This window comes from Megascapheus bottae, chromosome 8 (assembly GCF_031878675.1).
Source record: "Megascapheus bottae isolate mThoBot1 chromosome 8, mThoBot2.hap1, whole genome shotgun sequence".
NCBI classification, from domain to species: Eukaryota; Metazoa; Chordata; class Mammalia; order Rodentia; family Geomyidae; genus Megascapheus; species Megascapheus bottae.
In genome coordinates, this window is record NC_143516.1 from 19,397,199 (window position 1) to 19,421,257 (window position 24,059).

Below are 24,059 nucleotides of genomic sequence, written 5' to 3' on the forward strand. Positions count from 1 at the left end.
TTAAGGTGATATTCGGAGGGGTTACAGCTATATATGTGAGATAAAGAGTACATTTCTTTCTGGACAATGTCACCCTTCTCTCCTAGTTTTTCCCTCCTGTCTCCACCCACAAACTCTGTAGTCCATTTTCAGCATAGTATGTAGTGAATACAATGTTGCATTTTTTTCACCCTTTGCACCTCCATTCTTTGACCCTACCTTCACAAAGAAATATAAATGGACAAACAAGACAAAAAAGAAAACCAAAACAAAAAAAACCCTCTCATTTCCATTTACTGGAGTTCATTTCAATAATTGTTGTTTTATATGATCAGATGTACATAGAGCTTCCCTACGACCCAGCAATTCTACTTCTGGACATCTATCCAATAGAACACAAGGCTACACTAAAGCTATCAGCACAACCATGTTTATTGCAGCAGTAAGATATGGAATCAGCCCAGATGTACCTCAATGGACAAATGGGTCAAGAAAATATGGTATACAAGCATAATGGAATTCTACTCATCCATCAGAAAGGAATAATATTGTATCATTGGTAAGAAAATGGAAAGACATAGAAAAAATTATATTAAGTGAAATAAGCCAAACCAAGAGAAACATGTTGCATGGTTTCCCTCTTCCCTCGAGGATTCAGGTCTTCATGTATGCTAGGCAAGCACTCTACCACTAGGCCAAACTCCCAGCTCAAAGGATATTCTTCAGAGGGGATCACAGGGGCCAGGAGTTTGGCCCAGTGGTAGGGTGCTTGCCTAGCATGCAGGGAGTCCCAGTACCATATCCATAGAAAAAAGCTGGAAGTGGTGCTGAGGCTCAAGGGGTAGAGATCTAACCTTGAGAAAGTCCAAGGAGAGCGCTCAGGCCCTGAGCTCAAGCCCAGGACTGGCGAGAAAAGAAAAAAAAAAAGAGGATCACAAATGAATAATACCTATGTGCACCTGATCATATAAACAGCTGTTTATTATGAACAAATTACTATTGTTATATGTTATTTTTTTTACCCCATCCAATATCTAAACTATTTTTTTGTGTGTGTGGCTCATGGGGCTTGAACTCGGCCTGGGCACTGTCCCTGAGCTCTTCAGCTCAAGGTTACCATCCTACCCTTGAACCAAGCTCCACTTCCCGTTTTCTAGAGGTTAATTGGAAATAAGAGTCTCAGGTCCTTTTGTGCCTGGGCTGGCTTTGAACCTTGATCCTCAGATCTCAGCCTTCTGAGTATCTAGGATTACAAGCATGAGCCACTGCATCTGGCTCTAAACTATTTTTTGAGACAATCTTTTTAGCTCAAGATGACCCCAGAATGGCTGGGTATCACAGGATGGCCTTGAACTTGCAGCCTTCCTGCCACAGAAGTAAATGAGTTCTTAGTCTCCCAGATTACTTTATTTGGCTGAGGAGTTGGTTGTGGCATTACATGAATTTGCAATGGACAAGGCTCACCATTCAATTGTCTTTCAGTGACGGAAAGAACCACACTGCCCTCATAACCAGAAACTTGGAACCCTCTCTTCAGTCCTCCCACTGAGATTTTAAAAAAGCAGAGAAGCAGCTTCCAAAAATTTAGTTATATAGTTATACATGATTAAGATGTATGTTTGCCTGGTAAATATATGTCAGCTCCTGAAACCACATTTCTTTCCATTGGTTCCATGGATTTGTAGTGTGTGTCCAGCTCCACTTGAAGGACTGAGGGAAGGATAAATGAGGAAACATAGCACACAAGCCTTTCCCTTCACAGCAGCAGAAAAAGACAACAGAAATCAAATACAACATGGCCTATCAAATGATGGGCAGTGAGTGTCACGAACACACGTGAAGCTGATAGACAGCTGTGGGGAGAATTGCATCTATTATGAGCTAGAATATTCAGATAGACATCCTCAGAGGATCATGCTGGCACAAAACAATGCCTGGCACATTCCAGAAATGATAAATTGACCACTCAGGCTAGTGTGCTGTAAGTGAAGGGCTGAAATGGCAACTGCTGAGTTTACAGATAATGGGATCACTGCAGACAAGGGCTTATAAAGGACTACAAACATTTCCACTGTCATTCTGAATGAGATGGGAAGTTACTGTTCTAAGCAAAATATTGTAATTCCACATGTCAAAGAAATGCTCCAAGCCTAGGTGGCCCATGCCTGTAATCCTAGCTACTCAGGAGGCTGAGATCTGAGGATTCAAAACCAGCAGGGGCAGGATGGGGGGGGAGAGGGGGGCAAAGGGATTAGCTCCAATTAATCTCTAGAAAATGGGAAGTGGGGCTTGGCTCAAGGGTAGGGTGGTAGCCTTGAGCTGAAGAGCTCAGGGACAGCACCCAAGCCAAGTTCAAGCCCCATGACCCACAAAACAAAAAGAAAAAGGAAAAGGATAAAAAAATGTTCCACCGAATGTAAAGGCAGCGACAAGAAGTGAGGAGACCAACCCAGGAGGCTGTGAGCAAAACCCAGCAAAGAGATTACAGTAGCAGGAAAGCAAGAGGTCCTAAGTAGGCTGGATTCCAGGGTCCAAACTTTACATATGAACAATATCAAGCAGGATTATCAAGGTCAATAAAGAATCAAAACTAAGGCAGCTAGGCTCTTTAATCCAGAAGATATAAGCAGAAAAAGTTAATGGGTCACTAAGTCTTATCAATAGAGAATTTTAATAATATAAGTTGAGTCTAAAATAGCTCAATGTCTAAAATATTTGGAATTATAAATGCTTGATATTTTGGAGATTTGTAAAAAATATTTGCAGGGGCCAGGAGTTTGGCTTAGTGGTAGAGTGCTTGCCTAGCATGCACAAAGACCTGGGTTCAATTCCTCAGTATCACATACATAGAAAAAAGCAGGAAGTGGTGCTGAGGCTCAAGTAGTAGAGCTCTAGCCTTGAGAAAGTCCAAGGACAGTGCTCAGGCCCTGAACTGAAGCCCAGGACTGGCAAAATAAATAAATAAATAAAATATTTGCAAATAAATCATGAGATACCTTCAGAATAGGACTCATGTCTAAACAAATTAGTGTGAAATATAACCTTTTCATTGAATTTATCCTGGATAGAATCAAGATAGAGGCATTGTTGGCCATGCTCAGTTTATATCCATTTTGATATTATACAAAGACAAGACTCACTGAATGCTGACAAACCTGGTTTGCTTATTGAAATTTAGTGTTGTACTGAACTTTTGGCCAAATTCAGTTCTAACAGTTTGTAACTTTTCCACCTCCCTCCTAATTTCCTCTCACTTATTCTACAAAAGCAGTAATTCAGTAGAAACTTCAGTTTCTTTTCCTGATACTTTCTTGATGAAGCTTTAAATGTTTCCTTTTTCGTCTTTAACAATTTGACACACACACGCACACACACACACCAATTTAAAAGCAAGATGAATTTATAACTTACAACGCAGTGGCAACTTCAGTAAGTGAAAGAAAATGGCATAAAGGCTAGGTAACAGAGTAACATAGGGTAAAGAGAACAGAAGATATACTCTGTCTTTAACTGGTCCTGGGGCTTGATCTCTGAGCCTGGGCACTGTCCTTGAGCTCCTTTTGCTCAAAGCTAGTGCTCTACCACTTGAGCCACAACTTTACTTCTGGTTTTTCTGTGGTTAATGGAGATAAGAGTCTCATGGACTTTCCTGCCCAGGCTAGCTTTAAACCACAATCCTTAGACCTCAGCCTCCTTAGTAGCTAGGATTACAGGAGTGAGAACCCAGTGCCCAGTTGCTTGTTCTTCTTTCAAGGCACCATTGACATTATAAGCAATGGAGAAGATAGGCATATCAGTTAAGAAGGCAGGCACAGTATGGAGGAGCTAGGACATCTGGTATTTTCACATCTTTCCAAAGAGCTGTGGTTTGCAACTGTCATGGGTCAACAGCATGATTCATAATTGCCCTAGCTCTGGAATTTGCCACATGGCAATGGCTATGGCCTGTCCACTGAGTCTGAGAAAATGCCTAACGGGCTCTCTTCTGAGACCTCATGCTTAGGGATAGATGAAGGGTGCATGCACAGTCCCAGCTACTCCTAAGGCCTGCCAGGCCATTCTTCCCTCTCTATGCCACCCAAGCAGCAGCAATGCAGGCCCAGTCCTCGTACTCTTCCACCTTCCCTTATCCCCAAGTCTCCCAGAGTTTCAGGCTCAGCTGACCTTTGTGGTAGAGGACAAAGGATGAAGTAGCTTTGTCAATGCTTCCTGAAACCTTGTGATTCTCATTTAAAGAGGAAAAGAGACAGAAGAGAGGTGAAGAGATTTTACACCCTACTTGTCTTCTATCATATATATCCCTACTCACCCAGGAATCATAAACAGTTCCTAGTTTATGGTAGAGCAGCACAAACATGTTGAATGTGAATGAATGAATGAACAAATGATTGAATGTTACTCTTCAGCTGCATTCACTGTTCTTCACAAGAGGGACTGTTTTAGTGAAAACCATGAAGAGAATTAGCTGCATATGAAACAAAACATAAAGGCAGAAACCCTTTCATCTTTTGACTTCAAGAGCCTGTGAGAAAAAAAACTGTTTATGGGGCCAGGAGTTTAGCCTAGTGGTAGGGTGCTTGCCTAGCATGCATGAAGACCCAGGTTCAATTCCTTGGTACCACATACATAGAAAAAAGCCAGAAATGGTGCTGTGGCTTAAGTGGTAGAGCTCTAGCCTTGAGAAAGCCCAAGGACAGTGCCAAGGCCCTAAGTTCAAGGACCAGGACTGGCAAACAAAAACTGATTATGCTTTAATTTGTAATTTTAGTGTCTCTTACAACATGTGGAAAAAAAGATTTATGAAACAATTTAATAAATCATAGCAAAAGAATAAATGACCTCATTCAATCTGATTTCAAAAGTGATATAAAAAAAAGCTTTGATGTAACTTAACCCCATTGTCCCTCACCTGCCTTATTTAAGGCATCATGTTGGTTTACCAGATGTCTTTATAAAGTTGCCTGCAACTAGAGGTTGGAATGGAGGAGGGGGAGGAGGAGGATAGTCCCATGAAGAGGAAAAATCCTGTGGAGAATTTGAGAGTGCCCAAGGGAGGTCAACTGGGGAGTTTGGGTAACTGGGGAGTTACCCAAAAAAAGAGAGGAAAAGAAAGGATCCATGAGAGACCCTCCCTCCCCATTTTTCAACAAGAAAGCCTGTAATACCGGAAGCTGTCGTTGCCAATCCCAGTATTCAAAGTCACCCTCACAGGTGCTTCCTGGCAGCCCTGCAGGCAGGTAAATTGTTAGCTTCCCTCACCCACAAACAGCTTGCAAAATCTAGGTTCTACCCTGCCCTCGGGATCTGCGAACAAAGCCCTAGCCAAAAAAAAAAAAAAAAAAAATCTTCCAGGCAAACGTGACTTATACGGTGATTTTTGCTTTGTCTTCTTTTTAAATCTTAAATGATTGTTATCGTTTATCAATGTTAAAAGAAAATAACAATTTATAAATGGCAAAACCAAATTGCTTCAAGAAAACATTTTCATTGGCTAAGCCAAAAAAAGAGGTTGGTCAACGTTGATAGTTCCCTCTTCTGAGCCGTCTCCTTCGCTGCAGGGACACAGGCTGGCCAGAAGTCCACTTGAAACCATGGAGCCCAAACCTTGCTTTCTAGGCTTCCTCATCGCTTTCTTTCTGACTGGTGGAGGAGGTAAGTGCTTCATCTCCTTTTCATTGCCCACCCTGACTGAGTGGAGTCACGAAGCTATTAGAAATATGGATGCTATTTTTGTAGGCCTTGTGAAGATTTCATCTTGTTTTGATTGCTAAATGGTCAATGCCAACATGGGGTCAGCTTCCCTCTGAAGCCTCAAGAGCCACGCTGGTACCCTAATGAGTGCCTGCCAATTACATCTGTACAGAGAGCTTCACATACATTAGCTACATGTACATTCCCTTCTCTGGCTTTAGAACTGCTTTCTCCTTGAAGGGAAACGGTTGCATAATGATTAAATGCATGGGCTAAGACAGGTTAAACAGGGTGAAGGTTTCACCTCCGCCAGTTACTCCATCTGTTTCTTAGCATGGGCTTCTATTTCCTCCTCTGTGGAATGGAGATTGTGGCTATTGCAAAAGTTCAGTGAATTAATGGATACATCAAGTTTTTAGAGCAGTGTCTGCATTAGGGATCAGAAACCACTTGGGAGAACTCTTCGAGTGTGCAGAACACCTTAGATCACAGCACACTGAAACCCCAACGCAACAGATAGGCCCTCTCAATGTAACTGGCCAAAATCAATGCCTGCAATCACACAGTTTTCTCATGACTATACATAAAACAACCCACGCTACCATGCTCCAGAAATCTGAAAAGGGGAGTAGATTGTGCTTGTGCCTCTGGCCCTGGGCAACAGTAAGAACTTAATTAGAAAGGATTTAAATGCTACCAAACTAACTATGGCCCTACATCTTCTAGGCCCATAATCCCCAATAGAAAATAAAGCAGTAAACACCTACCTTCTTTGGTGGTTATAGGAGATAAATAAGCCTGTTATATGTGGAATATTCACATCTGGCCAATATTCTGTACTAGAAGGAAAAAGAAGAAGAGAAAGAATTTTCTTAGCCTCTGATGTGTTGCTTCTATAAGTTCCTCTCTCCTGAGGCTTTTCTCTTGGTTTCCTTTGGTCAGTTAGGCTCGGGAATCCGACAAAATCCACTTTACCATTTGCTGCTGAGAAAGTTCCTTCATGTTTCTAAGGTGTAGTGGTTCGTCTGTAAAAACTTATGGTAATACCTTTTTCATGGAGGAGATGAGAAATTTGATGTGGATAAAGATACAAGTCCCTTGGTTTCTGGTACAGAGCTGTTATTGTGGGTGGGTGGTAGCAGTGAGATTGTTACAAAGTAAATAAATAAAGGAAAAGGAGATAGGCACCTTGGTTCCAACTATAATCGCAGCTACTTGAGAGTCAGAGACAGGAGCATGGTTGTCAGAAGCTGGCCTGGACAAAAGCAAGAGACACTATCTTCAAATCCAAAGGCAAAAAGGGTTTTCTACAAAGTCAGCCTTCCTCTATCAATGAGTAAAGTGTTTAAAGTCCCAGGACTGCTGAAAAGAGCAAGTAAGAAGAAGGAAGAGAGAAAAGGAGAGGGAGGGAGGGAGGGAGGGGAGGCAGGCAGGCAGGCAGGCAGGCAGGCAGGCAGGCAGGAAGGAAGGAAGGAAGGAAGAAAGGAAGGAAGGAAGGGACAAACTGGCAGGAAATATTGCACATTGAAATTTTTACATTAAATAGAATAAAAGATACAATTTCTGAGCTCTTTTCAGAATTCTAAGGGCAATTTCTGAGCCCTTAGAACAACAGTTTCAGGGATCCTGTTGCAGGCATTTAGAAGTACTGCTAGTAACAATTCTGCACATAATAGTCAACGTTTTATTTCTCCTTTCAGAAACTCAGCCAGCCCATGAATCTCTGAAGCCTCAGAGAGTTCAATTTCGGTCCCGAAATTTTCACAACGTTTTGCACTGGCAGCCTGGAAAGGCCACTTCCCACAACAGCAATGTCTATTTTGTGCAGTACAAAATGTAAGTGATCTGAGTCTCCTCTGGCTGACAGAGAAGGCCCCAGGGATAACACATCCTGGATCGCACTAAACTGTTGGGGGGGTCTAGGTTTTTCCAAGGGTGAAAAGCTGAGGGAGTGACAGAGGACTTCCTTGCATGAAGGCTCCTGCTGACTGGAAAACATGAGGTGTTCTCTCAAGACAAGAGACCCATCAGGTCTCAGGAACTCAGCACTGCAGAGCAGGTGCCTAGCACATGGTAGGCTCTCATTAATTTTCCAAATGAATGTTGGAAGACATTTGTTGGACACAAAATGAATTTCTCATTAAACTGACAGTACTGATTGAAATGAACTTAGGGCAACCCTAAAGATGAGTGTGTAAAAATACAGTTTTAATCTAAAAGTCACTTTTTAGAGTGAGTCTTACTTTCTAGAAAATACGAATAACTCCTGTGAGCACAAACAGAGAGTGGGACATGACGTAACATGCTCCTTTCATGCAACCATCAAACTTAAGAGATCATCACCAAACTTCAGATAGAATTTATTCCTTTCTTAAATCAAGGCTTAGAAGCAGACTATCTTGATTTGAAAATAACACTACCATTCATAAATATCCCTTCAGGCTTTTAAGCTTTCTTCCTAAAAATGTTTGAGACATTTCTTCCCCTGGCTGTTTGATACTGGCTGAACATTAGAAAGTATTGCACTTTAGTTTTCATCATTTTCTGAATTTCTTCGAATTTCAGAATATCAGATCCTGAGGTGAGCCAAAAGAGCAAGTTTTATTCCATGAATGTATCCACATCCTTCTAACCTGAAATCCTTGATTAGAGTTTCCTAATCTCAGAAGAAATAGCCTTAGAAAGTTTGTATTAGGTTTACCAGTTATAAAACATAAATCTTTATGCTGGAAGCATCCTCATCCCTTTACAAATCTGTTTTGTGTGATGAAGAACCTGTTCTTATATAGGAAATATTTACTCACTGTAAATATTCTCTTAGGTAGTCTATGTGGGTCCAAATTGGACATGTTGGTGGCCACAATAAAAGGCATATTAGAAATCCTTTTAGCACAAAGCTAATGAAAATTAAATTTTAGAGACTCGTAGAATTTTCTTATGTAAATTTCATACTCTAGAAAACCTGAAGCCATTTCTGTTGCTGATATCCTCAACAGCACAAAGCAGGTTTGTGGGGGCGGGGCGGGTTTGAACTTGGGCCTGGGCACTGTTCCTGAGCTCTTTTGTTTAAGGCCAGCATTTTAAGCCACTGTTCCACTTTGAGTTTTCTGGTGGTAAATTGGAGGTAAGAGTTTCATGCACTTTCCTGCCTGGACTGAGTTAAAACCAATATCCTCAACTATTGTGTCCTGAGTAGTTAGGATTTCAGCCATGAGCCACCAGTACCTAACCACAATGCAATTTTATTTTATTTATTTATTTTATTTGAGTATTTTTGAATTTTTTTAAACACAATTCAATTTTATAACCCTGAAAACTTTCATTTGGCTGTATCCATTTCATGTAGATTCAGTGTTAACATTCAAACATTTACAAATAAACAAAACTGAGGTTCAGCCTGCAATGCCAACATCTCAGCAAGAAACAGCTTCAAGGGCCAGGAGTTTGGCCTAGTGGTAGAGTGCTTGCCTTGCATTCACGGAGACTCGGGTTCAATTCCTCGGTGCCACATACATAGAAAAAAAGCCAGAAGTGGTGCTGAGGCTCAAGTGGTAGAGCTCTAGCCTTGAGAAAGTCCAAGGACAGTGCTCAGACCCTGAACTCAAGCCCAGGATTGGCAAAAGAAAAAGAAAAAGAAACAGTATTCAAGAATCACCCAACTAGCTGGGTGCCAGTGGCTCACGCCCGTAATCCTAGATAGGAGGCTGAGATCTGAGGATTGCGTTTCAAAGCCAGCCTGGCCATGGAAGTCCCTGAGACTCTCATCTCCAATTAACCACCAGAAAACCAGAAATAGCACTGTGGCTCAAGTGGTAGAGTGGAGGCCTTGAGTTCAAGCCCTAGAACTGACAAAGAATAATAAACTACTCTAAACCAAGTCCCAGTGGCTCAGGATTGTAATCACAGCTACTCAGAAGGTCGAGATCTGAGGATCATGATTCAAAGCCATCCCACACAATAAAGCCTATGAGACTTTATCTCCAATTAACCACCAAAAAAGCCAAAAGTAGAGCCATGGCTCTAGTGGTAGAACACCAGGCTCTAAGTTCAAGTCCCAGGACCAACATCAAATAACAGCAACAACAACAAAAATAATAATAATGCTCTAAGCTAGGATCTGGTGACTGCAATGCTAGCCACTCAGGAGGCTGAGGACTCCCGCTGGAAACCAACTCAGGCAGAAAGGTCCATTCGATTCTCATCTCCAATTAAGCAGCAAAAAGTCAGAAGTAGAACTGTGGCTCAAGTGGTTGAGCATAAGATCAAGCCTCACTCCTGGCGCCTTAACAAAATAATAGCACTCTGAAAGAACTAGGCTACTTTTATGCAGAAAAGAAACTCAGATCTTTGTCTTTTGCCCTTTTTCAGGTATGGACAGAAAGAATGGAAGAATAAAGAGGATTGCTGGGGGATACAAGAACTCTTTTGTGACCTCACTAATGAAACGGCCAATCTGCAGGAGCTTTATTACGGGAGGGTGAAGACAGCCTCGGCTGGGAGCTACTCAGAATGGAGTATTACACAGCGCTTCGCTCCGTGGTGGGCAAGTGAGTGCTGGGAGATGCTTTGCTTGGTTCTGCTGGCCTTGAACAGCTCCCAGGCCCTATGCTGTACTGAGGCTCATGTGGCCATGTCACAAGACAGAATTTTCAGGACATCTCTGGGAGTAGATTCAGGGGTATCCTAGAAAAGTTAATTGCAGAGGTCTGGCCATTGCTCAGTTTTAAGGTTTGTATTGCCTGAGTTAGGACCAAAAGTGTTTTCTGACCACAGAGCCTTTGCTCTGAAATGATGCCACATTGTTGTTTCTGAACAAGGTATTTTTTTAAAAGAACAAAAACTATATTGCCCTTCTCTAAAATGTTAAGTTCCTAAAAACTCACATTATAAGGATTTTTTATTGAGGAAATAAGGTTCTTTAGTTTCATCTTCAAAAGGACACACCAAAATTCTTCTCTCATATCTACTTCACCTGTTCCATTCTAGTTTAGATATATTCACAAAATAATATATATCATCTAAGATGTAAGGTACAAAATCAATGTTACTAACAGACCTTGTTTAAAATATTAGAAAAAAAACAATTTGTATATATGAAGATAATTTATAACATGAGAGAAAACGTGGATACTTAGCATAATTCTTATAAAGAGTCAAAGAAGCTTTAGTATTTCTAAGGTCTCCTTCTTTATTAACTCAACCATCTCATTTCTCTGTGGACATTGTCCCTGATCTTTTTTCCCCCCTCAAGGCTAGTTCTCTATCACGTGAGCCACAGCTCCACTACTGACATTTTTGGTGTTTAATTGGAAGTAAGAGTGTCACAGACTTTCCTGCACAGGCTGGCTTTGAACTTTGATCCTCAGATCTGAGCTTCCTAAGTAGCTAGAATTACAGGCACGAGCCACCAGCCTCTGGTTTCACCCATCACTTTTATTTTCAGCCAGCATCACAGCTCTTCATTTATTACAAGTACTTTTGGTCTTTCCTGTGTTGGGCTTGACATAATCTTACATAAATTTTATTTCTAAACACAGAAGTTCAAAGAGGCATTCTAGAGGATACAAAATAGACCATCCTTTTACCTGACTCCACTGCATTTATAACAACTCTGTCTCCTCCCTTGGAGACAGAACTAATGATCTTTGACAACTGCTACCAAACTTTGCTACTGGCAGTTCAAATTTGCTTCAGGACCTGGTCCTTTTTCTTCTTAGCATTTATAATAGCACAATACTTCTTTCTTTCAATGACCTCTTGCTCTCAATAGTTTGGGCTTAGTAATGCTGTATATTCAGCCAATCCACCTCTTCTACCTGGTACAATGTCCTATTAGAGCTAAACTAATTGGATTATGTCCAAATGGTAGACCCAATGCAACTCAGAAAAAAAGGTCTAGTTTGCTTGATTGGTTTGCCTCAATTAACCAGTCTAAGGTATCTAGCATATTATTTCTTGGGATAAATTGGAACAAAAGCCCAAGACACTTGAGACTCTCAGTAGAAAACTCTCCGGTTGGGGAAAAGGAGGATGCATGACTAAGCTGGTGTACATGAGTGAGGGAGATTTATGGAATATCCTATAATATTTAAGCTTAGAAATGGATTCATAATGTTCAATCTATCTGTCACCTGCAATCTAATCTATTAAGTCCATCAGATAAGACTAGCCAAGGACACTGACTGAGATGAAGACATGCCTTAGCTCAGTCCTGTTTACCATGGGTTCAGAGGGGCTCAGGTTTGTACTTCATGGCCACTTTTCAGAAAAGAAAAAACTATCTCAGGAAGTGATCTTTAAAAAGCCTTTTAATCAGACACCACTGGCTCACATCTATAATCCTAGCTACTTAGGAAGCTGAGATCTGAGTACTGAAGATCAAGATTTGAAGCCAGCCACAACAGGAAAGTCTGTGAGACTGTTCTCTTTAGCGGACCACCAAAAAGCTGAAAGAGAAGCTATGGTTTAAGTGGCAGAGAGCTATCCTTGAGCAAAAAACTCAAGGATAGTACCAGGACTTGAGCTCAATACCCATTACTAAGAAAAAAGGCTTTTTTTTTTTTTTGCCAGTCCTGGGGCTTGAACTTGAGGCCTGGGCACTGTCCTTGGACACTTTTTGTTCAAGGCTAGTGCTCTGCCACTTGAGCCACAGCACCACTTCCAGTTTTTTCTGTGTATATGGTACCAAGGATCAAACCCAGGGCTTTGTGCATGTTAGGTAAGCACTCTACAACTAGGCTATGCTCCTGGCCCAAAACAAGGCTTTTTATGTCAGGGTTTCACAGGTAAATGAGTAAGAAATCCATCAATAAAACAGTTAAAAGCAATTGTGAGGAGCATTGCCCGGTCAGCCTTCTCCTCAACCTCCCGCTTGGCCCTGTCCCCGCTCAGCCCCTGAGGCTCTGTGAGAAACATGTTTTGAAAAGCAGATCTGAGGACAGGATGTTCCAAAAGCCTGTGATGTGGCCTAATGAGCCACCTGTATGCAGTGGCTCACCCAACCCCTCTTGTGAGCAGCTGGGGCAATCTCTCAGTAAGAAGTTCTGCTTCCTGGTGTTTATCCAGAGACAACATGTTTTAAAAAGAAGAAGGAAAATTTAAAGTAGCATTTGAGTCATTCCAGAATTATTTGTCTTCATTCATTCAAGCATTATTTTTAAAGTACTTACTTTGATCCAGGCTTTTTACTAGATCCTGGAATAGCCTGTCAAGCACAGTAGCTTCTTTCTTTCCAGAATGTTCTGTTTAATAGGGAAGAGAGATATGCATAAAATAACCACATAGCTATAAAGGTGTGTTTAGTGATACAAAACAAAGAAGGTTCATGCGGCTATGAGTTCCAAGCCAGGAAGGATGTGGCCAGAGATGTCAGGAAAAAAACTTGCTGATATCTGAAGGTGAAAAGGGTTCACAGAGGGCAGAGGAGAGCATTCTGTAAGGGCACTCTGGCAGAAAGAGACAGAGAAAATATGAGACACTGAAAGATACCTGTTATGGCGAATTAGAGCATGTGAGATGGAGTAGGAAATAAGGTGGGGCTGGAAATGCAGCCCTTGTATCAGATTTTCCATTAACGAGTTCTGACTTCCTCTAGGAAACAAAAAAAAAATGTAATTTTTTTTTTTTTTGGCCAGTCCTGGGCTTGGGCTCAGGGCTTGAGCACTGTCCTTGGACTTTCTCAAGGCCAGCACTCTACCACTTGAGCCTCAGCCCCACTTCCGGCTTTTTGCTATGTATGTGGGGTACCGAAGAATTGAACCCGGGTCTTCGTGCATGCTAGGCAAGCACTCTACCATTAGGCCAAACTCCCGGCCCCCCCAAAAAGTAATTTTAAAAAGCACATTTATTTGTCAGTGCTCAGAATTAAATCCACCGAGTGCATTCTAAGCAAACACTCTCAGCTAAATCCTCAGACCTGTAAGTATCATTTTAAAACAGGAAACTATATGATCAGTCTCATGTACTGAAGAGGTCAGTGGCTATGAGGGGAAACAGATGAGAAAGAGCTGTATAATGAGAATTAGGGGCCATGTTACTACTACAGATTACAGGACACCGATTTTTTTTTTACTTGAATAGAGATAATTAAAAGAACTGTAGAAAATGTATATACTATTAGAGGGACATTTAGTAGGAAAAAATTGACAGGATTTGATGACAGTTTGAATATACTGTTAAGGAATAAAAAATGTCAAAGATAATTTTTCTTGCATAATTAGGTTGATCACTAGTTGTTTAATGAGATTTTATGGGGAAAAGACCAGTCTGGTGGAATGCATAATAATCAAGAAAAATGAATTCAATTTTGGATACGTTGAGTTTAATGCTTAGGGTAATGTTTATCAAGACTTAAAGGACTTAAATCTATCTGACTCATTTGCCTAAATTGGTCTAGACTTTGATCGTCTTGGCTCAGAAGAGAGCATGGAATGAGAGAAAGTGTTTTGTAAAAAGAGCTAATAAGAGAATCTCATCAAAAGATGCCTGAGATAGATAAATTTGAAAAGGATTAGGGATCTGTAGGGAATAGTTAAGAAGCTAGAAACAGTAATCGATTTATTCATAGAAGTGAGTTCAATGGTAGAGTACTTGCCTAGCATGCACAAGACTCTGTGTTCAGTCATGGTTCCTGTTTGGGTTTTTTTTTCACCATTGAAGAAAAGAAGAGTAGTCAGTGAGTGAAATGTTGAAAGGCCAGGAACGCAATTAGAATCCAGTGAATGGAGAAGAATGACAAGTCTGCTGCTAAGCCCAACGTCATAGATCACAGACCAAGAGGCCAGAAGACATCAACTGCTCAGCTCACTGATACTTTTAGGCCAATGAATGAAATACACATATTCAATATACATATACAATAGCTCTGGTATTTAAAACATCAGCCTATTGAAATCTGCCAACATGGAATGATACATTCAAAGAACAGGGCAACTATGCACATGAATATAGAAAGTTTTTCAGTAATCAAAGCTTGGATCACATGAAATAAATAGTTCTCAGCATAATATGAATATTTTAATAAGAAAAATGCACAATAGGGGCTGGGAGTTTGGCCTAGTGGTAGAGGGCTTGCTTAGCATGCACGAAGACCCGGGTTCGATTCCTCAGCAACACATACATAGAAAAAAGCCAGAAGTGGTGCAGAGGCTCAAGTGGTAGAGCTCTAGCCTTGAGAAAGTCCAAGGACAGTGCTCAGGCCCTGAGCTCAAGCCCAGGACTGGCAAAAAAAATGCACAATCATGTATAATTGGGCCAACTGAATGAAATCACAACACAGTCACATAAAAGAAAATCTTGTTTGAGGGAAACCAACAGTATTGATCTTTATATTTTTTAGTGCAGGAGATTGAATATAGGGTGGAGTGTTAGATACATGATAAGAATGTTAGAAAGATACATGATAATAATGTTAGAAGTATGTTTTTTGTCTAAGAGGGAATTAATGGCACATCATACTACTATGCAAAACTGAGCTAGAGCTCTTTCCCCTCATTTACACATAGTAGACCAAAGCGACAACATGAAAAGCACCATTAGGATTAAATATCAACTCCTTTAGAGGAGAAAAGTATAAACGAAGGGTAACTCCTCCTCTTATGTGAATGGACAAAACAGCTGAGCATCCTGAACATTCAGTTCCAAATTAGATAGACAGGATGGGAGTATGAAAAGCCTTCTTCTTCTAAACACTTAAGAAAAATGGGACAAACAATGAAGCCCAGCTGTGCTGAGGATCTTTGCCAAACTTGCTCTGATTTCTGAATATAATGTTTCTTCATAGCAATATTGTGTCCATGTTAACTATCTCAATTTTTTGAGTCGTTCATAAATAATTGTTATTTTTTTCTCCAGCAAACATAGACCCTCCAGTGGTGAATGTAACCCAGCATAATGGATCTTTGTTGGTAGTTCTGCATGCCCCAGATTTTCCATACAGACACCAAAAAGGAACCAATACAACTGTGGAAAGTTACTATGATTTAGTGTACCGAGTTTTTTTAATCAACAATGCACTAGGAAAGGTAAGTTCAGAGGAATAGATAATAGTACTATTGCCTGTAATTGACTTTGCTTGGTATTTGTTATTGTTTTCTTGTTTTTGCATCTTACTATGTAGCCAGGCTGGTTTTGAACTCCAGATCTTCTTACTATCTCACTCCACCGAATACTGGGATTCCAGACTTGGTTTTGTCTTAAACCAATATGTTGACCGTGTCACATATCTTCTTCCTCCTCTTCCTTTCCTTTTTCCTTCTTTCTCTCTTTTGCCATCAATGTACAGTCTATCACCATCAGAATGTATATGTGATTGTAGGGTGTGTACTATGTGTGATGTGTCTATGTGTTATGTGTGTTCATATGTGCCCTTTTAATCATTCAGCTAGTCTACACTCTCTCATCTCTGCATATCTAAGAATAGGCAGTAACAAATTTCAACAATTTAATTTAGTAGCTGTCAGATCACTCCATTCTATAAACCATTTTGTTATGGCAGTTTACTGTTTACCATCAGTATATTTCTCTGAGTTTAGTGCTAAACTGAATGTTCCTTTAAGATGTCTATTTGAGATAGGATTCTTTTGGTTAGAAGGAAGAGAAACACCCCCCCCCCGGCAATGAATTCAAATTTAAAAAAAAAATGAGAGAGAAGTTTTTATTTGGAGATACCCAGCAAACTCAAGGACAACCAGAAACAAGAAACCAAATGCTGCCAGGCTTTGTATAGAGGAGAAAGGAAATGGGAAATGGATGCTACAGGATCCTGCTCTATCTCTGACTGTCTATCTCTGTGACCATCTGTAGCCATCTCTGAAAGTCAGCTCTATTCTCTTTACTGCACAGTTCAAATCCCTGAAAAAGAGACTCTGCTAAACGGATCAGTCAATCATCAGCCCTTAGGGGGAAATCAGTAGCTCCTACATGGCCACTTGACAGCTCACATTCCTAGATCATGTTTCAAGGCTCTAGGGAAAAGGATGTGTCCAGAAAGGAATCTGAACACCCAACTTTTACTGTGACCTTGCAAAACTCAAATGATTTTCACAACACCAAAACAACTCACTGGAAATAATTTATCATCTCACTTTTTCTCCCTTCAATATAGGAGCAAAACATTTATGAAGGATCTGGAAGAGTTGTTGAAATTGAAGCTCTCACACCTCATTCTGGCTATTGCATAGTGGCTGAAATCTATCAGACCATATTAGGCAGAAGCAGCCAGAGAAGCAAAGAGCGGTGTGTGAAAATTCCCTAATTGGTCTGGAGAGCCCTACCACATACAAATCAAAAGCATTTCACAAATCTAATGATCCTTGCCTGAAGAATCTCACTGAAAATGATTTCTGTTTCCTTAAAACCATGCTCTCTAGGACTGTCAGGGACTTCTTTGTGTGTCCATTCTTTTTGTGTATTTCACTTGCAAACAATAATTGAATTAGAATTAGAATTTAAAACAGAGGCAAAGAACAAGGAGTGCTACAAAATGTATAACTTCATTTCTGAATCTAGTATCTCTAACATTTGCTGTCACAAATCAGGAAAATATGGATGAAGAACCTACAATTAATGAATTTTAATTAAAATGTCAAGGTGTTTTTATAAGGTAGAATTACAATCTAGGTGATTATTATTTTTACTCTGGAATTTTAGCTTTTTCTTTCATTCTTTTCTTGTGATCTTTTTGTTCTTTGTGGGGAGGATGATAAGCAAAGAGCTTGGGGGAGGGTGATAAAGCCTATGAAACAGGGGAGGAAAGGGACTGTATGTGCCAACAGCATTTATGTGTATGAAATTGGGCAGTTCCAAAACCTGACAACAAAAAAAATGGCTACAGGTGCCTCATGAAAGTTGTTAGGTAACATTAGATTGGGCTTTTACTTTGTTTGATTTGGTTTTGTCTTCATACTTGAGTACTTTGTTATGCATAGGCAAATATAAAATGCTTCATAAGAAATGGTGATTGTCACATTCTTCCTCATGCTAAGAACACACTCATTTATGTCAATAAATCTTTCCATGTTTTGCCTTATATTTTGAAATATGTATTACTTCCACTCAAAGAACACCGTGTTTAAGTCTGTCCAATGAAACACTGCCTAGAAATTTGAAGCCCATCCTTCCAGCCAAGCAGTAGCAAACAGTGGGAGGGCTCCAGTCACTCACTGAGCATAGAAATCCACTCTTATGGTTGTCAGGGTAAAATCCAGAGAGCCATCTTTGTCTCCTCTCCCTTTGAGTTTAATGCATCAAGGAACTATATTGAATCCACCTCAAAATAGGATACTCTCTGCAGCCACTTTATTCCAGGCCACCATCCTGATGCCTGTGGGCAGGGACCACGGCCCCCTCAACCTTCTTGCCTTGCTCTGGTCTCTGCAGGATACTCAGGCTAAGCTTATGAACATAACTCTTAGAATTCCAATGGTTGTCTCCTATGGATGGAAATGGAAGTGATTATGACACCCTAGCCCTGCATGGTCCATTTCCTGTTTCCACTATTGTCATTCATTTCCTTATTATCACTTTGCTCACTTCACACCAGCACTTTAATCCCATTATTTAGTTTCTAAATACAAATTACTGGCTTTTAGATCTTTGTACTAGTTGTTTTCTAGGTGATTGAAACTCTGATGGCCAGAGCTTTTCAGACAGAGTCTCACAATGGCCTTAGAATATGATCCTCCTACCTCTGCCTCCGAAATATCTGGGACCAGTGGCCTATGCATCCTGCACATCTTGTTTTTAAAATAAAGTCTGACTAATATTTTCCTTGGCTGTCCCTAAACTGTGATTCTACTTATCTATACTTCTTCAGTGCTAGGATTGCAAGTGTGTAGCGCTAAGCCCAAACCTTTTGTTCACTTAAATTTATACATTTATTACACAACATTCAGTCATCTGTAAATTCCATATTTTAAATTGCTTTAAAGGCTAATGACAATTATTTCTATGAAACTAACTTCAAGCAAAAAGGAGAAACTTATTTTCTATATAAAGCTCCAAGTTTTCAAGTAAGGAGGACAAAAAGCATAACATCAAGTTTGACCTCCAATGAACTCTTGACAAGTCTTTTAAAACTATAATCACTTTGACTCATGTCAAACTGCTTTGTTTCCTTCACTTACATGTCCAGTACCCAGAGGAATATGAATTTAGAGAACAGAATCATTTGGAAAATATTCTTGGACCTTTTGAATCCTGGAAAGGAAAGTAGATTTGTGTGTGTGTGTGTGTGTGTGTGTGTGTGTGTGTGTGTGTGTGAAGAAAGATTGAACTCTCTCTACAGCCAGATGCTGAATATAACCCAGGATAAGCCACAAAATAAAACGAGATTAGGGAGACAGATACCTAGTAGTACCCGAGTAAATCCAGCTGTGCTATAATGATAAGAGAACAAATCAATTTTTCATTCTACTTTACTTTGACTTGAATTTCTATAAAAAATCTTTCATTAAAAGAGCAAAAGAATATGAGAATGTACCATGAATTGTGTATTTTTTTTACCCAAAATGAAATGATTTTCATGTTTAGAGAGACATAGAAATAGTCCTCTGTTGAGAAGAAAATTGCTGAAAAGTGTTTCTTTCTGCAAATGACATATATAATGCAGTTTGAGTGTGAGAAAGCCATATAAAGAAATGTGATTTTTGCACTCAGTGCTTCATCAGAGGGGGTGTCAGTGTGTTTCGCATAAATTCTCATCTTGGTTGTATCACTTGGTATAATTTTCATCTTACTTTGCACTGAAAACAGGTGGAATTTTACTTCACATGGCTCTATGAATATTATAACCAAAAGGCCAAGATCTCTCCTATATTATATTAATATCTTCAAGTTAAGAAGAGTCTTTGTAGCCAGGTGCTAATTCTAGCTACTGAGATCTGAGGATGGTAGTTGGAAATGAGCCTGTATAGGAAAGTCTAGGAAATTAACGAGTATAAAGCTGGTAGTAGAGCTATGGCTTAAGTGCTAGAGCATTAACTTTGAGCGAAAATGTTCAGGGAGAATGTTCAGGCCCTGGGTTCAAGGACACACACACACACACACACACACACACACACACACACACACACAATATTTGATTTTCTGAAATAGTCTCATTACATAACAAAGGTTGGTATCAAACTCTTGATCTTCCTCCTCCGCCTCCCAGGTGCTGAGATTACAAGCATGTGCCAATGCACCTGTCTTTTAAATTAATTTATCACATGGTTTTGCTCTTTAATGCTGAATCTACAATAAAATGCTAAAAATAACAATAGTAATGAACTGGATTGTAAACACAAAAAGTATGAGAAAGAAAGGAAATATAACCCCTCCAAACCCAACAACTACACAATAAATGATCAACCAGTGTGTCCAAGAACTGGAGGAAACCTCATCTCCCGAGATCAAAGGAATGAAGATGAGAGCATTCAATGAAATGGAAGAGGACATTTATAAATAAGTCAATAAAATAAAAAAGAATACAAGGCTGGGCCAGGAGTTTAGCCTAGTGGTAGAGTGCTTGCCTAGCATGCACGAAGACCTGGGTTCGATTCCTTTGTACCACATACATAGAAAAAAGCAGAAAGTGGTGCTGAGGCTCAAATCGTAGAACTCTAGCCTTGAGAAAGTCCAAGGACAGTGCTCAGGCCCTGAGCTCAAGCCCAGGACTGGCAAAAAAAAATACAAGAAAACAGATAAATGAGTTTTTCAACTTTGAAATAAAAAGCTAAACGAATACCAAGAAAATGCTAAATTAGGTCCGGGAGTTTGGCCTAGTGGTGAAGTGCCTGCCTAGCATGCACGAAGACCTGGGTTCAGGTCCTCCGTACCACATACATAGAAAAAAGCCAGCAGTGGTGCTGAGGCTCAAGTGGTAGAGCTCTAGCCTTGAGAAAGTCCAAAGACAGTGCTTACAAGCCCAGGACTGGCAAAAAAAAAATGCTAAATGAGCTAATGGAGGATACAGCCAAATAGCTAAAAGAGATCAAAGATGACATATAAACAGATGTAAAACTCAATCAATGCAATACCTTTTAAAAAAATGAGCTGAATGACAACAGAATTCCTTAAAGAGAGCCACATTGAAGTTCAATAGATGAAAAACACAGGGGAAAACCTCTGTTAAGCAGAGTAGATAAAATGGAAAGCCAGATTTTAGGGCTTGAAGGTAAAGTACACATAGTAGAAAATGCAGAAGAAAATACACACACAAACAACCCAAAGGAATTTATTGAGATAATCATGTAATTCTTTTCCTTATTCCTGTTGATGTGATGAATTATATTAATTGACTTGTATATATTGAACGAGCTTTGCATCCCTGTGATGAGTCCTGTTTGATTATAGTGTGCAAATTTTTTGATGAGTTCTTGAAGACGATTGGCCAGTTGAGAAGTTTTGCATCAATGTTAATCAAAGAAATGGGTCTATAGTTCTCTTTCTTCTACTTTCAGGTTTTGGGATGAGGGTAATGCTGGCTTCATAGAATGAGTTTGGCAAAGAGCCTTCACTTTCAATTTCACTGAAGAGTTTGAGGAGTAGTGGTGTGAGCTCTGGTTCGAAGGCCTTATAGAATTCAGCAGTGACTCCATCAGGTCCTGGGCTTTTCTTGGATGTGAGAACTCTTATTGCCATTTCTATTTCATTACTTGAAATGAGTCTGTTTAGTAGGTTTAGATCTTAGTTCAGTTTGTGTATGTCAATATTTGCTAGAAATTCATCCAGCTCTTCTAGATTCTCAAATTTGTTGGCATAAAGGTTTGAAAAGTATTCCCTTACGATATACTGGATCTTGGTAATTTCTGTTGTTATATTACCCTTCTTGTCCATGATTTTGTTTATTTGGGTGTGCTCCCTTTTTTTGGTCAGATTTGCTAAGGGTCTGTCGATTTTGTTAAGTTTTGGAAAGAGCCAACTCCTGTTTTATTGATTCTTTGGGGTTTTTTTGGACTCTAATTCATTTAATTCTGCTTTAATTTTAATAATTTGTCTCCTTGTACTTGATTTGGGTTTGTTTGTTGCTTTTTTTTCGGGATCTTGAGTTGTGCCATTATATTGATGGTTTGAAATTTTTCCAATTTGTTAATGCAGGCACTCAGAGCTATAAATGTTCCTCTGAGTACTGCCTTTGCTGGGTCCCAAAGGAGCTGGTATTCTGTGGGCTCCTTTTTGTTAAATAACAAACTTGGAATTCTGTTCTGATCTCTCCAATGACCCACTGATGATTCAACAAAGTGTTGCCAAAGGAATTTATAAGAACTTCCAAATTCTATTGAAAAGACCAAACATATGAATGAGAAGTAGGCATAGATGAAGGTAAGAGATTACAAAAGACACAGGAAACCAATCTAACAACAACAACAACAAAGTGCTTCCCAAATCATGAAAAATAGAAGTCTGTTCATGTACAGAAGGCTTTTAGACCTCCACAGACCATATTAGATATTACCTCCGCATGACCTATTGTAATTAAAATGCTAAGTACAGAGAGCAAGGAAGAATAGTGGAAGTTACAACAGAAAGCAATGGCAAACCCATCATAATAACATCAAATTTAAAAAGGACAACAGCAACCCAGAAAAACTTAAAAGCAATGAGGAATGCAATGATCTATTTCAAGCACTGAAAGTTAACAACTATCCATCCAGAATACTCACCCTAAGTAAAGCTTCCATTTAACTAAAGGACAAATCAAAATTTATGACAAGAAAAACCCCAAACAAAAATTATACTATTAACCAGCTATATGGAAGTACTCACAGTAGTTCCAGCACAAAGAAGATCAATGTATACATGAAATAGTAGAGGGAAGAAAAAAAATCACACCAGAAAATATTAGCTTAGAATAAAATGTTAAAGATCTTCCAATCAGATGGACCTTGAAAGAAGGCAAGAGTAGTTATATTCATTTCCAGTGAACTAGAATTCAAGTCATATTTAGTCAGGAGTCATGATTGCCTTTCTCTCCTAGGTCATCCATGCAGAAAAGTCAGGAAGGAAATCTCAGATTTAAATTATATACTATATAACATATATAATATAATTTAGCAACAGAGGAGTATAAAACTATGAACAACTATTTTCCAATCTAAAAGGATTACATTATTTTGTATCTAAAATGCCCATAAGAGGCCAATGAGTTAAAAGCTTGGTCTCAAGTTCCATGGTGCCATTAGCACATCTAGGAAGTGGGGTCTCGAAAAAGGAAGTGAGGATACAAGGGGTTTCCCTTGAAGGTGCTTCTCTTTTGCATCATGCTCCACAACATGAGAAGCTTCCTCTACCATCTGTTGTCTTGATGTGTGGCTTCATCATAGGCCCAAACAAGTGGGAATAACCCACCATAGATGGAAACCTGAGTGGAAATAAATCTTTCCTCTTTCTAAGAAGTAAATCAATCAAAATGTTTTACTACAGACAGAGTTTTGCAGAGCCTGCAGAAGCAGGTACAGTTGTTTGGAAAGTCCCAATGTGTTCTCTCAAGGCTTTGGTTTGAAGGGTGGTTGAATGTAGAGGAACTGCAGAAGAAGTAAAAAGAAGTCCGTGAGAAATTGTGCCTTTCTGTATTCTACTACTAACTAAATTGCCTCAGTCAGACTTTGGTGAACTTTAAAACCAAAAACCCAAGGAGCCTTTTCAAAATACAGAAGTGCAGTCCTAAACATGAAGTTTTATTGTGTGTTCAATGACTCTGTGTGGGATCTAGGCATTTTTTTAAGCAGAGGCTTAGAAAGTAAATATTTTAAGCTTGAAGTCATATATTTGTCAACACTACTCAACTTGACCATTGTAGCTCAAAAGCAACCACTGAAAATAATAGGCAAAAATATGAAGATGCCTGGATTTGAATAAAATTTCATTTACAGGTATATTCGGCCACCAAGCCAGTTTTCCTTTCTTGGTATAGGAGTACTATTTTGTGGGTATAGGAGCACTGTGTTTGGAAAGCTACTATGCATCTATAAAGTGCTCATTAAAAATTATGAGGAAAATTACAACAAAAATGGCAATGACTTAGAACATAAACAGTTTCAAATGGAAATCAAATTATCTTAGAAACAGAGAAAATTTCTGAGTATAGGTTTAAAAATTCATTCTAAAGCATGACACATCTTATACTTAATTAAATCAGTAAAAAGTACACTAGATAGCCAGTGGTTCATGCCTGTAATCTCAGAAGGCTGAAATCTGAGGATCATAATTCAAAGCCAGCCTACACAGGAAAGACTGCGAGACTCTTATCTCCAATGAATCAGAAGCTCAGAAATAGTGCCTTGAGTTCAGCCCAAGGACCAGCACTAAATAAATAAAGTGGCAAAACCTAAAAAGCTCAATAAAATGACCTGTGAAGTTGTGGGAGATGGTACATGCACCACCCTTAATATAAAGATGAATTTCTATAT

General features: G+C 39.5%; 1 protein-coding gene across 1 annotated transcript; it reads left to right on the forward strand.

Annotated features, from left to right (window-relative positions):
- Positions 1 to 5,557: 5,557 nt before the first annotated feature.
- On the forward strand, positions 5,558 to 17,091 carry Il22ra2 (interleukin 22 receptor subunit alpha 2). Its single transcript, XM_090337638.1, has 5 exons — positions 5,558 to 5,631; positions 7,371 to 7,506; positions 10,039 to 10,217; positions 15,523 to 15,692; positions 16,775 to 17,091. Exons 1-5 carry the CDS (start codon positions 5,571 to 5,573, stop codon positions 16,922 to 16,924), a joined length of 696 nt encoding a protein of 231 aa, XP_090193764.1. The 5' UTR covers positions 5,558 to 5,570; the 3' UTR covers positions 16,925 to 17,091.
- Positions 17,092 to 24,059: the final 6,968 nt, after the last annotated feature.

Excerpts from the sequence above, each read along its gene's own strand:
- Il22ra2 (XM_090337638.1), top strand. The coding sequence starts at position 5,571 with ATGGAGCCCAAACCTTGCTTTCTAGGCTTCCTCATCGCTTTCTTTCTG. Across the intron at positions 7,507-10,038 it reads TATTTTGTGCAGTACAAAAT|GTATGGACAGAAAGAATGGA; the intron begins GTAAGTGATCTG and ends GCCCTTTTTCAG. Across the intron at positions 15,693-16,774 it reads TCAACAATGCACTAGGAAAG|GAGCAAAACATTTATGAAGG; the intron begins GTAAGTTCAGAG and ends CCTTCAATATAG.